This window comes from Barbus barbus (assembly GCF_936440315.1).
Source record: "Barbus barbus genome assembly, chromosome: 42".
NCBI lineage: Eukaryota > Metazoa > Chordata > Actinopteri > Cypriniformes > Cyprinidae > Barbus > Barbus barbus.
In genome coordinates, this window is record NC_136720.1 from 1,098,379 (window position 1) to 1,116,644 (window position 18,266).

The following is an 18,266-nucleotide window of genomic DNA, read 5'->3' on the forward strand; positions in this document are numbered from 1 at the left end:
TATTTCCTCCGCCAGCTAAGGAAGTTCAACCTGCCTCAGGAGCTGCTGAAACAGTTCTACTCTGCAATCATCGAGTCTGTCCTACGTTCTTCTATAACTGTTTGGTTTGGTTCAGCTACCAAAACAGACATCAGAAGACTACAACGGACAGTTAGGACTGCTGAGAGGATTATCGGTGCCCCTCTGCCCAGCCTTCAAGAACTTTACACCTCCAGAGTGAGGAAAAGGGCTAAGAAAGTCACTCTGGACCCCTCACACCCAGCTCACTCTCTCTTTGTACTGTTGCCCTCTGGCCGGCTCTACAGATCACTGAGCACCAGAACAGCCAGACACAAGAACAGTTTTTTCCCCCAGGCCGTATCCCACCTGAACAACACATAACACACCCCGGTACTGTACATCTGTAAATAACCCATCAAACCTTCATCTGTACATAGGACACATGCACATTCACAGTCCTGTCTATGGTCATGTCTCTTTTCTGTATATTTTTATTTTTATTACTATTGTTATTCTTAATTATTGTATATTCTCTTCATTAGTGTTCTTTATCACCTTAATTATATGTTGTCTGCACTATGTTTGTACTTTCTGTACTGGAAGCTCATAACACCAAGACAAATTCCTTGTGTGTGCAAACACACTTGGCAATAAAGCTCTTTCTGATTCTGATTCTGATTCTGATAAAGGGAGTGAAACAAAGGCTGCCTTCCCAGGATCCTTCAACTTGAGACGGCCTTCGGCACGTTTGATATGCAGCCTTCTGACTAAGAAACCCCCAAGAACTGACAGAAAATGAGTCTGCACTGAGCTTGTCTGAGTTCATTATGAAATGTAAGACAAAAAGTCATACGTGTTAGCTTTTGTTTTGGTATAAATTCATCTCTAAACACTTAACTGCCAATCATGTAAGCCACTGGCAATTGTCATTCATTGTACTGCATTAAAAGCCAGTAAATAAAAAGATAATACTTTTAATACAAAATACTTTACCGAGTTTTGATAATATGTTCGTGCCGTGACCATGGGGGCGGGAACATGTGAAGTGGCCATGTGTACTTACTAGACAGCGTTTAATTCTGAAGAGTCCTACAGCCTACAGCCTCAGAAGGATGCACACTTCTATTTTGAGAAGCACCCATATTCTATTGCCATAGCCTTACAAAAAATAAGTATACTTAATTGGTTACTTATAGGAATATCTCAGCAAAGCTCAAGTATATTTGATGTAGTAGGTATACTAATGTCAATGCACCAGTACAGTACTTGTAAGTGTTCTATTTCAGTACTAGGAACTAAATTGGCCCACTTTTTAGTATATAGAAACATATGTTTAAGTGTACTTTAAAGGTAACAGTAGGAAACTCTGAGTATACAACTAGTTTATAACTTTTATTTTTCATTTGTACGGCAACTATACAAGTGAACTTGTAGGTATTCTAAATGTTTTCTAGTTAAATAGTTGTAAGCTGGGATCTGGTGAGAACTTACAATATACCAAAAGAAATATCTGAGCACCAGCTATAAAAACACAAACAACAAAAACAATTTTTTTAATCTAGCTGCATTTTTTTTATCAATGTGTAAGTTTAAAAAATATATATATTGATGTCAAAATTAGTGCGTTAAAGCATGAGATTAATATTTTCAGTTTAACGTTGTTAAAATATTTAATTCTGTTAATTTGGAGATTGAATGTGAGTAAACACAACTACAAGCCAAGTGTATTTAGAATACTTTATTATACGTTTCAGTATATCTCAATCAAAGATTGAGTGCAAGTATAGGCCAAACATATTTAGACTGTCAGTTTAATCAAGTATACTTAGGTATAGTTCTGAAAAGTACAGTATACGAGTTTATACACTCACCTAAAGGATTATTAGGAACACCTGTTCAATTTCTCATTAATGCAATTATCTAATCAGCCAATCACATGGCAGTTGCTTCAATGCATTTAGGGGTGTGGTCCTGGTCAAGACAATCTCCTGAACTCCAAACTGAATGTCAGAATGGGAAAGAAAGGTGATTTAAGCCATTTTGAGCGTGGCATGGTTGTTGGTGCCAGACGGGCCGGTCTGAGTATTTCACAATCTGCTCAGTTACTGGGATTTTCACGCACAACCATTTCTAGGGTTTACAAAGAATGGTGTGAAAAGGGAAAAACATCCAGTATGCGGCAGTCCTGTGGGTGAAAAAGCCTTGTTGATGCTAGAGGTCAGAGGAGAATGGGCCGACTGATTCAAGCTGATAGAAGAGCAACTTTGACTGAAATAACCACTCGTTACAACCGAGGTATGCAGCAAAGCATTTGTGAAGCCACAACACGCACAACCTTGAGGCGGATGGGCTACAACAGCAGAAGACCCCACCGGGTACCACTCATCTCCACTACAAATAGGAAAAAGAGGCTACAATTTGCACGAGCTCACCAAAATTGGACGGTTGAAGACTGGAAAAATGTTGCCTGGTCTGATGAGTCTCGATTTCTGTTGAGACATTCAGATGGTAGAGTCAGAATTTGGCGTAAACAGAATGAGAACATGGATCCATCATGCCTTGTTACCACTGTGCAGGCTGGTGGTGGTGGTGTAATGGTGTGGGGGATGTTTTCTTGGCACACTTTAGGCCCCTTAGTGCCAATTGGGCATCGTTTAAATGCCACGGCCTACCTGAGCATTGTTTCTGACCATGTCCATCCCTTTATGACCACCATGTACCCATCCTCTGATGGCTACTTCCAGCAGGATAATGCACCATGTCACAAAGCTCGAATCATTTCAAATTGGTTTCTTGAACATGACAATGAGTTCACTGTACTAAAATGCCCCCCACAGTCACCAGATCTCAACCCAATAGAGCATCTTTGGGATGTGGTGGAACGGGAGCTTCGTGCCCTGGATGTGCATCCCACAAATCTCCATCAACTGCAAGATGCTATCCTATCAATATGGGCCAACATTTCTAAAGAATGCTTTCAGCACCTTGTTGAATCAATGCCACGTAGAATTAAGGCAGTTCTGAAGGCGAAAGGGGGTCAAACACAGTATTAGTATGGTGTTCCTAATAATCCTTTAGGTCAGTGTATATACTATAAACTAGTATACTTCATTAGTAAAATACACTTTATTTGTAGTTTCAAAGTATACTAATAGCACTCTTGAATAAACTTGTTTTTCTAAGTGTGATTTTTATTACATTGAATATTGAAATTACTCCTTTTTCTAAAGCTCTTCTGACACAGAGGAAAGCGGCAGTGTTTTTCCAGAATGAGTTTGGAAATGCCGTTTCAGGCTTTTTTTAGTCGTGTAACTCTTTTCACACTGAAGACACTTGTAAGGCTTCTCTCTGGTGACAGTTTTTACATGATCCTTAAAACTGGTTTCACACTCACGATATATGAAAGGGATTTCTCCAGCGTGAATCCTCATGTGATGAGTAAAGCTGTCTCTATATCTGAAACACTTTCCACACCGATCACACATGTATGGCTTCTCTCCGGTGTGAACTCTCATGTGAGTCTTAAAAACCTCTCTTTGTGTGAAGCTCTTTCCACACTGATCACACATAAAAGGCTTCTCTCCAGTGTAGTTTGTCATGTGGGCATCAAGTTGTGTTTTGTGTTTGAAACTCTTTCCACACTGAGAGCAGATGAAGGGCTTTTCTCCGGTGTGAACTCTCATGTGAGTCATAAGATTGCCTTTCTGTGCGAAGCTCTTCCCACACAGTTTGCAGCTGTGAGGCTTCTCTCCGGTGTGAACTCTCAAGTGAACACTAAGTTCATTTGTCTGTTTAAAGCTTTTTCCACACTGAGGGCAGATGAACGGTTTCTTTCCCGTGTGGATTTTCGAGTGGACTCTAAAGCTGTCTTTTCGAGTGAAACTCTTTCCACACTGAGGACAGGTGAAAGGCTTCTGTCCGGTGTGGATATTCAAGTGGCATTTAAGGCTTTCTTTTCTATTGAAACTCTTTCCACACTGAGGACATACGAACCGTTTCTCTCCCGCATGCATGTTCAAATGGACTTTAAGGGCTTCTTTTTCAGGGAAACTCTTTCCACACTGTGGACAGGTTAAAGGGTTTTCTCTGGTGTGAACACTCAACTGGACTTGAACGTTTGCCGTTTCTGTTGCGCTCTGAGTTGGTGAGCAACAAAAAGGTTTTTCTCCAGCCATGAAATCATGATATTTCTCTTCCACTTCATTCAGTTCTTGACTCTCCTCTTTCAGTGCCATCATGTCTAAGGTGAAAAGAAACAAAAACAAGTTAACACCAGTTTAACGGCAGAAAGACGTGAAAGCCTTCAGACATGTAAAACATCACATATGCTAGATCCTGTATCCACTAAACAACTGAAAAAGGTGAATCTCAGAGCCTCGTTAATATTGTTAAATCTTTGCTTTGTTTAGGACATGTCCCAAATACTTTCAAGCTGGCAGTTCTCAAACCTTTTAAAACCCACAGTAGAGCGCTTGATTGGGATCCCGACACAAATCCAACGGGATCAAGCGGTTTTATCTTTGCTGGGAGATCAAAAATATACCACAGGTTCTGGGATTTAACGAGTCATCAAATATTCATAAAACATCAAAATGGGTTTTATACTGTACAAAACCAAAGCAAGGGAAGTCTGACATTCAGAGAAATTTCCCAGCTGTTATTGAAAATAAAAAGTTTTTAATTGCAGTGTTTGACTGTTATTTGCTGATCATAAGTGTATGTTATTGCACGTTTTAATTATGCTAAGGTAATACTGCCAAAAACACTTTTTTACAATAAAATTTGCCATATTGATAATTATCACAATAAATTACAAAAAGGCATATTTTTGCTCCTAATACAGAGTTCACTCACACTGCACGATTGTAAAAGGATCATTGTTGTTTTCACACTGCGTGACTATCTGGGGTAGCATTCAGTTGCTGCTGTGTTCACACTGCACGATGGATCGACGGCAGGAGGATCACATACTGCATGACTTCACAATAGAAGAATCGTGTCTGGTCCACACACTGTGTTTCATATAACTCCTCCCTGAACTTCCCGCTGCCCTGTATCTTGCTCTCTCATTGGCTGTAAGTCATCACCGATGTGTGTTTCAGTCAGAACTCATTTCACACAGCAGGACTTTGAATCGCCAACAAGTCCAGATAAAAGCTTGTCAAATATTTAACGGGCTCTCAGATCGCGTATAAGTCACACTGTGTGATTGTCACTTGCGTGAACGAGCACTGATTTGCCTCTGATTTTGGCCATTTGATTTAACAAAACATTTAAGAAAAATGTATTTCTTGGTTTCTCCCTGTTCTAATGAGTGATACGGTTTCCAATCTTGAAACAGGTGTGCTGGCTGACTCTCATGACACATATCTTCCACACTGTAATATAATACTGTAATTATATATAGTGGTCTGGTGAATTCAGTTGCTTCGCTCCTGGTGTGATTTGGCACCACATGGAGGACAGAACAAAACCTCGTCAGAGCCGTAAGGGGGTAACCGTAACATAATACACTGGTAATAGGCTGCTTTTAAATGAACATTTAATATGAGCAGATTTCACACTTCATAGCATAAACACAGGCTTTCCTCCCTTCAAACTTGATCTGGAATGCCATTGTTTCTGTTACTGCAACTTCCTGAACAAGAGAACGCACACAAAAAACTAAAACAAATGACATTTGTGTGTCTGTCTGATGAAGACAATGCATTTAAAACACATTTGTATTTTAGAGAATGTAAGTAATACTGCATCATTAATGATTTATCATCCACCCACATTTCATTTCATGCATCACTAGTGCTCACGAGTCCTCTTATTATAACACAAGTGTAGACAGTATGAAAGATTGATTGTGTTATCGCAGAACTTCACGAGATCGGGATGAACAGAGCTGTCAGCTTTCCAGTGATAATAACAGGAGCAGTTTGCTCTCATTCTGCCAAACCAAGCATGTCTAAGGTGTAAATCCAATACGTTTTGTGTCTCTCAAGTAAATTATTGACATTTTTGGAGCCGTGGCGTGCTGACTTTGTCTAAATGTGTGACATTTTAACTATGCATCCTGCTGGTAAATAGAACTGCACCAGTTATGTTAAAAGCTGGCTTCTGGGTAAGTGTTTCTCTCACAGGTATGATGAACATATCTGGAATATCTGGACACTTTGTGTTGGCTGTTTCTTCGTCTCCACATCGTGCATTAAAATAGTTTAAGGCACAGCTTTACGTGAATAAATTGAGTAACATTTAACTTATTGTACTAACCCTAAACCTACCCTACTGAGAGTTAGTAGACATGTAGTTACAAAGATACTTATAGTTAGCAGAATGTCTAAAGTGGACTATCAGAATAAAGTGCAACCAGAATTTGTATTAGTTAAATAATTCATTTAGACAGAATTGAACTCTTAGTTGTGTTGCATATATTGTTTAATGAGAAATAAATCCAAAAGCTTATTTTTGTGTGTGTGTGGGTCTTGACAAACATGCTCTATCTCTAGATTATAAACTGGACAGACAGCGATTAACCCTTGTGCATCCTGTTTCATCCCAGGCCCATTGAACTAGAAAATTCATTAAATACACTTTCATTCTGTCAGCAATGCTTCAAAATGAACATTTGTACCATTTGTTTAACAGATGGCACCATTTCCTCACATTTGGCCCATAGTCTAAGAAGCAAATGCTCACTTTTTTCCTGTGTTCTGCTTTTGCTGTATTTCTATATTGTGTATATATAGGCTATGTATGTATATATATACACATTCTATATTTAATAGAACAATATTTTTTCCTCTCTTTTTTAAAACTTTAAGACCAAACTTTAAGTCTGTACTTCCACGCTTTACATTTTTATGGTCTTATGAGTTTTTAAATATATAAGTATTCTTTATACTGACATTTTTGTCCTCTAAGGATTTCCATATTTGATAAAAATGTGAATGAAATGAAAACGTTTAATATAATTAGAACAAAGACTTGTTTACGTTAGTTTATTATATCCATGTATTTTGCTCTAATGTCACCAATAATAATATGAAGGTTTGCTGGTTTGGTGAAGTGTGCTAAAGCATAAACGAGGAGACACAGACGCACCTTTCCTGCTGTTAGTTACTGTCGCAGTTCTCTGTTATATTGTATTGATGTTCATGTTTAAACACTGAAGAGCGCAGCTTTATGACGTCACCACGCCAAAATAAAAGTCCCGTCTGCTCGAGAAAAAAAAATCTAATAAATATTCAGATAAAGGATTAATTAAAAGGATGAAAGCTATTATATTATTATAATACCACTAAATTTTTGTTTTTTTCTTGCATCTAAATGCAAGCAAGAGCTTTTTAGTCTTTTCAGTGCGTTAACTTAAGTACTGATAGCTTAAAAGTCTAAAATAGACTAAACTCAGACGTTCCAGTTTATATATTGTGTTCACTTTTACTGAATTTATAAATTATTAAACAAGTTTTGTTTTTAACATCAACACCTTTTTTAGGGATACGCTACATAGCTGAGCTTCTATAATGTCAACTGACTTTACAGAATATTAACATTTAATTCATAGATAATACAATTACAATACTTGCAGTAAAAATAAAGAAACGTTTCTTTCACCTGCTTGCTTTTGCTCATGTGAACACTTTTATTTTTGCCAGTTGTGGGGTGGGACTTGCTGTTTTAATGATCTCATTGGTTACGTCCCCTTTTCCAGAAGTCAGCTGTAACGTAATACAAGTAATATTAATATGTCATTTAAAGAAATAGTTTAATTTAGCTCAAAGGGAATCATTTATGATTTTATAGGGATTTGAACAGACTCACTGTTACGGCGATTCACTGAACTGCCATACGGAAACGTCCTGAGGGACACGTATAAAAGAGAGAAAGAGGTCAGGTTCACGGGCAGCAAGAGGCAATCGCAGGTGGAGGTTTATGTCCATCCTCAACTTTCTAGAGAAATACATCCAGGACAGGGACACCTCTGGCAATTACAGTCAAAAGACATAAGGTTGTCAGTATAGAGGCTGTCCTTGAGTCCCTGGTAACACCAGTGGAGGTAGTGTAGCATACTATCTGAACCTCAGTGTTAAAGTGATGCTGTATCTGTTAATAAATTGCAATTATTGACATGTTTTGGTAACACTATAATAATGTTCAGTTGTAAGTCATTTATAAGTGATTAGTTAATGATGAACTAATATTTTACTAAACATGACTGTGTTCATAAATGCTTAATAAGTGATATGTTAATATTGTTATCTATGTTTTGTAGATTTACAAATCTGTCAAGTTATCTTAAAAAATAGCATTTTAAATAATCAAACAGATCCTTAGTAAATGGTTAATAAGTTACAAGTTAATATATTATTAATAACTTATTATTAATTGAAATTGTACTATTGTCTCAATAAACGTGTTAATCATGAACAAATGATGATCAAGTAATTAGTAAATGATCGGTATATAAGTTAAATGTTTCATTAAAGTTGTAAACTGGTCTGTTAAAAAGCACAAATGTGTCCCTGGAGCACAGTCTAGAAATAGCCAAAAATACATTGTATGGATCAAAATTATTGATTTTTCTTTTATGCCAAAAATCATTAGAACATTTAAGTAAAGATCATGTTCCATAAAGATATTTAGTAAATGTTCTACCGTAAATATATCAAAACTTCATTTTTGATTAGTAATATGCATTGCTAAGAACATCATTTGAACAACTTTAAAGGAGATTTTCTCAATATTTAGATTTTTTTACTCCCTCAGATTCCAGATTTTCTAATAGTTGTATCTCAGACAAATATTGTGCTATCCTAACAAACCATACATCAATGGAAAGACTATTTATTGATGCTGTATATGTCTCAATTTTGAAAAACATTGTGGTCCAGGGTCACAAATATACAATTATGCTAAATCAATTTTTTAAAATGATAATAAATGATTAAACGTGTAAATGGCTTACAGTCAGGGGATTCCAGTGGGTTGTGTTAAAGCCTTTCTCTCATCAGCACAGACTTGTTCTGTGTGGAGTGTGTGGGATCTAGTGATAATGTGAACCGGTTTGACCCTCCACTGAAGATCACATCAGGTGCACAGCATTAAAATACTCCATGTGTGTTAGAGAAGACATCTGTCTACACCCTCACCGGTCAGCTCTTACATCGCAGTAAACACTACAAATATTCAAAACCTGTTGTGTAAATACAAGAATAAATCAATTACAAATCTTTCTGCATCCCCTAATCTAAAGTGTAAAATACTCATCAGTTAAATGTTTTACAAACCTTCTGGTTTCAGGTTTTGTGTGTGTATATATAACCAGAAAGCATGTAAACGCCCCCATTAACAAAGCTGCTAGACTTTTAATATCGACTACTTCATTTCTGGAAGAGGTGCGCTGAGAGGAATAAGACTTTTTATTCCTCTTTTTATTTATATATATTACACGAGTGAGTCTTTTTTTATTAGCCTACTTGCATTAGTTGTTATTGTGTTACTGTGGCATAACGTTTTACTAGTTAACGCTGACACCTGTCAAACAAGAAGAAAGCGTAGAGTGCGCAGCTACTGAGAGAGTGAGAAGCTCTGTCCACACCACAAAAAAGTACGTTTGCCAGTATGGGAGTATTTTGGCTTCAAAGGAAACAGCTCCTTAGACAGCCCAATCTGCAGAATGTGTCGGGCTACAGTCAGTGCGAAGGGGGGCAACACCACCAACCTTGTTACCCACCTCCGTGTCCATCACCCTGCAGATTACGCCATTTTACAGAGAGTAAATTGCGATTATTTTACTAGTCATGGAATGACTTTTTTTTTTTATGGAACACTGACTATGGTATTTTGTTTTTTATTTTTCTTTAAATCTAAAATCCAACTTTTAGCCCATTATTTTAAAACAGGAAATACTGCAAGGACCTGTCTTTTTGAAGGTGAACCAGGTCATCTTGTACCAGTGGAAAAGTAGATGACCTATTTCCAGCTTGCATATGTCCCTGAAGTATATGAGGGCGCAGAAAAGTACACGGGTAACTGGAAAATAAAAACAAGAACTTAATAGTATAACAAAATAGAGAATATGTGACAGTCAGTACGTCAACTCCACTCTGATGAAAGGAGAGGTTCACTTCTGGAACAAACATTTACAGATAATGTAACGTTACTCACCCCCTTGTCATCCAAGATATCCATGTCTTTCTTTCTTCAGTCGGAAAGAAATTATGATTTTTGAGGGAAATATTTCAGAATTTCTCTCCGAGTTTGAACTTCCAAAATGCAGTTTAATTGCAGCTTCAAAGGGATCTAAACAATCCCAGCCGAGGAAGAAAGGTCTTATCTAGCGAAAAGACTGGTTAAACGTCCTCTTGTATAGCTCTGCGTGAACCAAGGTTATTTTCGTAAACGAAAACTAAAACTAAGACAAAAATGATTGATGAAAAAACTATTTCGTAAACTGAAATAAAATTGACAAAATATTTGAAAAACGAAACGAAACTAACAACAGTTACTTAAAAACTAACTGAAATGAAATAATAATGAACAAAAATAAATAATCGTTTTCGTAATTATTTCGTTCTCACCCCTTGGCGGACATCCTTTCTATCTCCTTTATGTTCCTTTCTGATTCTGTTTTTCATGCTGTCTGTTATAAAATGTGAAAAAGGTATGTCACAATTCACACTTCAACCTTAAATGGCCCATTTTACCTGATATCACCCTATATTTGTATACTTTTACCATCTAATCAATCTTAGCATGCGTTAATTTTGTGTCGCTAAATATTTGCCTTACTAATTATGCCTAAGTCTTTCTTTGGCCTTCGCTCTGGAAGTGATCTGTTGATTCTGCTAAACTTTAATTAAAACTAAAACTGAAACTAAACTATATAAAACTAAATAAAAATGTGTTCACAATATATAAACTAAACTAAAACTAACAATACAAAGAAGGTCAAAAGCCCTGTATAAAACTGTGCGATGTAGGATGATTTAGGAGTTGGAGGAGAAAATGAGATGGGAGTTTTTCGACATACGCTAACTGTCATGAACCAGGAAAAAAGTAGTTAACTCAGAGCTAGACAAGTGGAGCGTTTGAGATTAAAAAGCATATTATAGCTTTTTTAGAAAATAACCGATAGTTTCGCTAGATAAGACCCTTCTTCCTCGGCTGGGATCGTGTAGAGCCCTTTGAAGCTTCACTGAAACTGCATTTTTAATATTCAATCCACTGGGCTGGCCACCATAAAAGAAGAAAAATCCTGGAATGTTTTCCTCAAGAAAACGTTGGGACTGAAGAAAGAAAGACATGGGCTGTATCCGAAATCGCCCCCTATACCCTCATTCACTATTCCCTACAATAGTCCACTAATATAGTTCACTTGAAGGAGTGAATGAAAACGAGTGAGTGGATTCAGACACCTGAGTGCACCGGAAGGACTGCCGTTTTCTTTTTTTTGTGCTTTGCTGGTTGATGAAATTAAACTAAATAAAATAAAAATAATAAATGCTGACAGTGTGTTTGTGATTACTTTGTGTCACACGCAGTGTTTACATGCACGAGTATTTCCCGCCAGTTTTTTCCTCAAAATAGAACAGTTGTTGCTTCATTATATCATGCTTTCATGAAATAGTATCTCATTGTTCTTCAAAGTATACAACTGAGAAAACAACGAAATGAAGAAGCTTCCAGAAAAGAACTGAGACAAACTATTTTCTTACACAGCCGAAAACAGTTCAATAGCGCTCTCTGATTGTGTACGACTGCACTTACCGGTAAATGTCAGAATAATAACGTAGGCTAACTCAAGCATTTAATGTAAAAATAAAGACTTTTGTTTCGTTTAAAAACATTAAATAGTGGTACATGTATAAACTCTAAGGGGTAAGCGTGACCTCCATCATTTTGTATCAGTTTGAGTTACATTTAAAGCTATATATACACATAGTTATTATTATAATAATAAGTTATTTACTTTTTTTTTTTTTAAATGAGCTATACACATTTAAAAATAAAAAAGTCTTCCATGTTTTGAGTTCAAAATGAAGACTTATTATTGAGATCATTTCACAATTTCTTAGGTTGGACCACCACCCATGAAATATTGGCACATCACAGATAGTTGCACTATGTGCTATTTTATCTTTTCTCTCATGCATAAAACTGAGTGTCTGGTAGAGTAAATCAAATAAAATAAATTCAATTAAATGTAAAATAGATTATGTGCATCATTTGGAGTCAAGTCATCTTTATTTATATATAGCTATTATATATAGCTTTTAACGATACAGATTGTGCCAAAGCACTTAACAGAATCAAGTTGGAGGATAGCGTGTCAGTAATGTATAATAATAAGATTAAACACTCAATTTTCAGTTATTGTTTCAATAGTATGCACAACAGCTAGAGTCCTTACAAGCGACATGAGATTTTATCTACAAGGAAATGAGGGAGATCTTGATTAGAAATGAACACAATAGCATATTCACCTTTCTAATCTAGGAAATAGATTCTTATTATTTTTCTGTATATAAACAACCTATGAGGCAGTTGTGTACAGTTTATAACAATCACTCTACATACATATTGACACTGATTTTCAGATTTGATTTGATTCGAATTCACTTGTTCTCAGTTAAACTGATATAAATTAGCTTATTCCAGCTGTTCTACTAAATTAAATTATTCTAGTTACAGTGTCAATAGGCTACGATGAACAGCAATAACAATTGTGAAAATATATTCAGATTTATAACTATATATTCAGATTTACTTCTATATACTCAGACTTATGAGTATATATTCAGATTTACAATTATATATTCTGAATTATAACTATATATTCAGATTTACTTTATATATTCACATTTTACATTTATATATACAGATTAATAACAATATATTCAGATTTAGGTCTATATACTCAGACTTATAACTATATATTCAGACTTATGAGTATATATTCAGATTTACTTTATATATTCAGATTTATAACTATATATTCAGATTTAGGTCTATATATTCACAATTTACATTTATATATTCAGATTTACTTCTATATATTCAGACTTACATTTATATATTCAGACTTATAACTATATTCAGATTTACATTTATATATTCAGAATTATAACTATATACTCAGATTTACTTTTATATATTCAGAATTATAACTATATACTCAGATTTACTTTTATATATTCAGAATTATAACTATATACTCAGATTTACTTTTATATATTCAGGCTTATAACTATATATTCACAATTTACATCTATATATTAAGATTTTTATATAATTATTTCCTGTTTGGCACCTCATAGTATGTATGTATATATTTTTCATTCTTTGTGATATTACAGCCATTTGCTAAAATCATGTTCATTTTTTTCCTCATTAATGTACACACAGCACCCCATATTGACAGAAAAACACAGAATTGTTGACATTTTTGCAGATTTATTAAAAAAGAAAAACTGAAATATCACATGGTCCTAAGTATTCAGACCCTTTGCTGTGACACTCATATATTTAACTCAGGTGCTGTCCATTTCTTCGGATCATCCTTGAGATGGTTCTACACCTTCATTTGAGTCCAGCTGTGTTTGATTATACTGACTGGACTTGATTAGGAAAGCCACACACCTGTCTATATAAGACCTTACAGCTCACAGTGCATGTCAGAACAAATGAGAATCGTGAGGTCAAAGGAACTGCCTGAAGAGATCAGAGACAGAATTGTGGCAAGGCACAGATCTGGCCAAGGTTACAAAAATAATTCTGCTGCACTTAAGGTTCCTAAGAGCACAGTGGCCTCCATAATCCTTCAATGGATGACGTTTGGGACGACCAGAACCCTTCTTAGAGCTGGCCGTCCGGCCAAACTGAGCTATCGGGGGAGAAGAGCCTTGGTGAGAGAGGTAAAGAAGAACCCAAAGATCACTGTGGCTGAGCTCCAGAGATGCAGTCGGGAGATGGGAGAAAGTTGTAGAAAGTCAACCATCACTGCAGCCCTCCACCAGTCGGGGCTTTATGGCAGAGTGGCCCGACGGAAGCCTCTCCTCAGTGCAAGACACAAAAAAACACCTGAAGGACCACAAGATGGTGAGAAATAAGATTCTCTGGTCTGATGAGACCAAGATAGAACTTTTTGGCCTTAATTCTAAGCGGTATGTGTGGAGAAAACCAGGCACTGCTCATCACCTGTCCAATACAGTCCCAACAGTGAAGCATGGTGGTGGCAGCATCATGCTGTGGGGGTGTTTTTCAGCTGCAGGGACAGGACGACTGGTTGCAATCGAGGGAAAGATGAATGCGGCCAAGTACAGGGATATCCTGGACGAAAACCTTCTCCAGAGTGCTCAGGACCTCAGACTGGGCCGAAGGTTTACCTTCCAACAAGACAATGACCCTAAGCACACAGCTAAAATAACGAAGGAGTGGCTTCACAACAACTCCGTGACTGTTCTTGAATGGCCCAGCCAGAGCCCTGACTTAAACCCAATTGAGCATCTCTGGAGAGACCTAAAAATGGCTGTCCACCAACGTTTACCATCCAACCTGACAGAACTGGAGAGGATCTGCAAGCAGGAATGGCAGAGGATCCCCAAATCCAGGTGTGCAAAACTTGTTGCATCTTTCCCGAAAAGACTCTATGGCTGTATTAGATCAAAAGGGTGCTTCTACTAAATACTGAGCAAAGGGTCTGAATACTTAGGACCATGTGACATTTCAGTTTTTCTTTTTTAATAAATCTGCAAAAATGTCAACAATTCTGTGTTTTTCTGTCAATATGGGGTGCGGTGTGTACATTAATGAGGGAAAAAAATGAACTTAAATGATTTTAGCAAATGGCTGCAATATAACTGTCACAGAAGAGGCCCGGAGACAGAAAGATGGTTATGGGTAAATTTATTGAACCAGCAGTGAGGCAGTAACGGGGAATAGAGGTGAGTATGAGACTTGGAATCTTGGATTGAGTCGCTGGAGAGTAACTCTGGATCTTGCCTTGCAGGAGATACAGAGCAAAGGACTGAACGAAGGAGACACACACCGCCGTCACGGAGCAGACTTGGAGGGTTTCCTGGAGCAGACAGACGAGGAATCCTAGGAGCATACACACAAGAGGTAAGAAGGTTATCAGGTAAGTTTCACAGAAAGGCAGCAGTACTAGGCTTGGGGTTGCGCTAGCAGTCCTCTTCGGATTAACGATGCCGGACATCAAGTGTTTGGCAGTGTGTGTCTTTATAGGAGGAGGTAACGAGGGACATGATGAGGAGCAGGTGAGCGTGATCAGTGGCAGGTAGAAACAGGTGCGTGAGTGATGTGACTGGTGAAAAGCAGGCAGATCCGTGACAATAGCAAAGAGTGAAAAATTTAAGGGGGTCTGAATACTTTCCGTACCCACTGTATATATGTGTGTGTGTGTGTGTGTGTGTGTGTGTAATGTTAATGATGAAGTGCTAATATAAGTAATAAATAAGGTAATATTCTAATATGGTTATTGCATTTATTTTATTGGCATATATAAACACTAGCTTCTCTAATCTTTTTGTATTTTAGCTATTTGATTTCTTTTTATTTATTATACAATTAACAAAAGCAAAAAAGGCCTCTAACACTAGCTTTTTTCTAAAAAAAAACCTTGCTACATATACTGCATTAAGCTAATAGAAACTTGTTATAGCACTTGCATATCTTTGCTCTTTTGTTCATTTTGATTACTTCCATTGTCCTAATTTGTAAGTTGCTTCGGATAAAAGCGTCTGCTAAATGACTAAATGTAAATGTAAATATATAACAGTTATCTGTATAAATTATAAAACACTATGACAAGGTAATGTTTAATTTATTGTATTATATATATTTATTACATTTTATATTATCCTCACACAAGGATCAGCATTTTCTATAATGTATTTCTATAATAAAAATACATATCTCATATGACTGAATATATAATTAACATCAAACAAACAATATAATTCATATTCTCAAGGATTAAAGATTAAACGGAAAAATAATCAAAATGATTGCACGACCATCAATTAGGTGGCGATATGCACTAAGCATGTAAACGACCATTGATCAAAAGAAGACGAAAGAAACAGCACTTTTTCTTAGCATCCGTTTCCATAATGACTGGTTGATTCGTCGCTCTCTGGTGAGAATGTCTTGAGTCTTAACCAGGAACATACTTTGTGTTGAATGAACTTAGTCCCGGATGCGTTTTTGGAACCACATACTGTACCTTTGAGTAAGCAAGGTTTGGGGTTAATCAACCGAAAGTTCAGGGTTTAGCTGACAGTAAGTTAACAGTGCTTTCTGGATTACACCCCCGATCTTTCACCTATAGACAGTGCTCGAATTGTAAAAAAAAATTAGGGGGGATGGTGTGGCCGGGGTGTTGGGTCCTGTGGCTACCTTTACACAATGATTACAAAATTTGTCAAATTTTTCTATTTAATTAAGAATTAGCCTTATTAAATGAACTATTATTTATAAGTTTTGTTTCCTTCTGGGACCTGAAATAGAGTAATTCTGGTCAATATTGATAATTAAAAAATATTTTGCTGAATGTGTTTTTGTGGCATCTTGGCTGACTTAGGTCTGTCATGGATAAATAAATATGACAATAAAACTGCCAGTAGGTGGCAGCAAGTCCCTGTTTTAATAAACTGTATGAATCTTGATGAATTGTACAGGTGTATCTCAATAAATTAGAATGTCGTGAAAAAGTTTTAAAAAAATGTGTAAGTTATTTCAAAAAGTGAAACTTTCATATTTTAGATTCATTGCATGAAAAGTAAAACATTTCAAAAGTTTTTTGGTTTTAATTTTGATGATTAGAGCTTACAGCTCATGAAAATCAAAAATCTGTATCTCAAAACATTAGAATATTTACATTTGAGTTTCATTAATGACCATCTCTACAGTATAAATTCTGGGTATCTCTTGTTCTTTGAAACCACAATAATGGAGAAGACTGCTGACTTGGCAATGATCCAGAAGACAATCATTGACGCCCTCCACAAAGAGGGTAAGACACAGAGGGTCATTACTGAAAGCTGTGGCTGTTCACAGAGTGCTGTATCAAAGCATATTAAATGAAAAGTTGACTGGAAGGAAGAATTTGGGTAGGAAAAGGTGCACAAGCAACAGAGATGACTGCAAGCTTGAGAATACTGTCAAGCAAAGCTGATTCAAACACTTGGGACAGTTTCACAAGGAGTGGACTGAAGCTGGAGTCAGTGCATCAAGAGTCTCCACGCTCAGACATCTTCAGGAAAAGAGCTACCAAGCCACTTCTGAACCAGAGACAACGTCAGAAGCATCTTACCTGGGCTGTGGAGAAAAAGAACAGTACTGTTGCTCAGTGCTCCAAAGTCCTCTTTTCAGATGAAAGTAAATTTTGCATTTCATTTAAATGAAATCAAAGTCCCAGAGTCTGGAGAAAGAGTGGAGTGATATTCGCCTCAATTCTGATTCTGTCAAAATATCAGTGCTGGTACTACTAGATCTTAGTGCTGCGTTTAACACTGTCGATCATAACATACTTCTAGAGAGACTGGAAAACTGGGTCGGGCTTTCTGGGATGGCACTCAAATGGTTCAGATCATACTTAGAAGGGAGAGGTTATTATGTGAGTATAGGAGAGCATAAGTCGAAGTGGACGGCCATGACATGTGGAGTCCCACAAGGCTCAATTCTTGCACCGCTCTTGTTTAGCCTGTATATGCTCCCACTAAGTCAGATAATGAGGAAGAACCAAATTGCCTATCACAGCTATGCTGATGATACCCAGATTTACCTAGCCTTATCTCCAAATGACTACAGCCCCATTGACTCCCTCTGCCAATGCATTGATGAAATTAACAGTTGGATGTGCCAGAACTTCCTTCAGTTAAACAAGGAGAAAACTGAAGTCATTGCATTTGGAAACAAAGATGAAGTTCTCAAGGTGAATGCATACCTTGACTCTAGGGGTCAAACAACTAAAAATCAAGTCAGAAATCTTGTGGTGATTCTAGAGACAGACCTTAGTTTCAGTAGTCATGTCAAAGCAGTAACTAAATCAGCATACTATCATCTCAAAAATATTGCAAGAATTAGATGTTTTATTTCCAGTCAAGACTTGGAGAAACTTGTTCATGCCTTTATCACCAGCAGGGTGGATTACTGTAATGGTCTCCTCACCGGCCTTCCCAAGAAGACCATTAGACAGCTGCAGCTCATCCAGAACACTGCTGCCAGGATTCTGACTAGAACCAGAAAAT

At 36.8% G+C, this 18,266-nt stretch overlaps 2 protein-coding genes across 3 annotated transcripts in view; both read right to left on the bottom strand.

The window, feature by feature from the left end:
* LOC306861610 (polyunsaturated fatty acid 5-lipoxygenase-like) overlaps nucleotides 1–18,266 on the bottom strand; it is a 587,266-nt gene that overhangs the window by 5,988 nt on the left and 563,012 nt on the right. The window lies entirely within an intron of this gene.
* LOC306861360 (uncharacterized protein) lies at nucleotides 1,731–7,168 on the bottom strand. Of its 2 annotated transcripts, XR_013783467.1 has the most exons (3): nucleotides 7,096–7,168; nucleotides 3,124–4,240; nucleotides 1,731–1,892 (listed from the first exon to the last, which is right to left on the bottom strand). XR_013783467.1 is itself a non-coding variant. In XM_079403580.1 (2 exons), exon 2 carries the CDS (start codon nucleotides 4,236–4,238, stop codon nucleotides 3,225–3,227), a length of 1,014 nt encoding a protein of 337 aa, XP_079259706.1. In that variant the 5' UTR covers nucleotides 4,239–4,240; nucleotides 7,096–7,168; the 3' UTR covers nucleotides 1,731–3,224. The 2 variants fall into 2 exon arrangements, 1 of the variants encoding a protein (XP_079259706.1); XM_079403580.1 differs by having other exon boundaries at nucleotides 1,731–4,240.

Bases quoted from the DNA above. Each gene is read 5' to 3' on its own strand.
- LOC306861360 (XM_079403580.1), bottom strand. From the start codon at position 4,238: ATGATGGCACTGAAAGAGGAGAGTCAAGAACTGAATGAAGTGGAAGAG.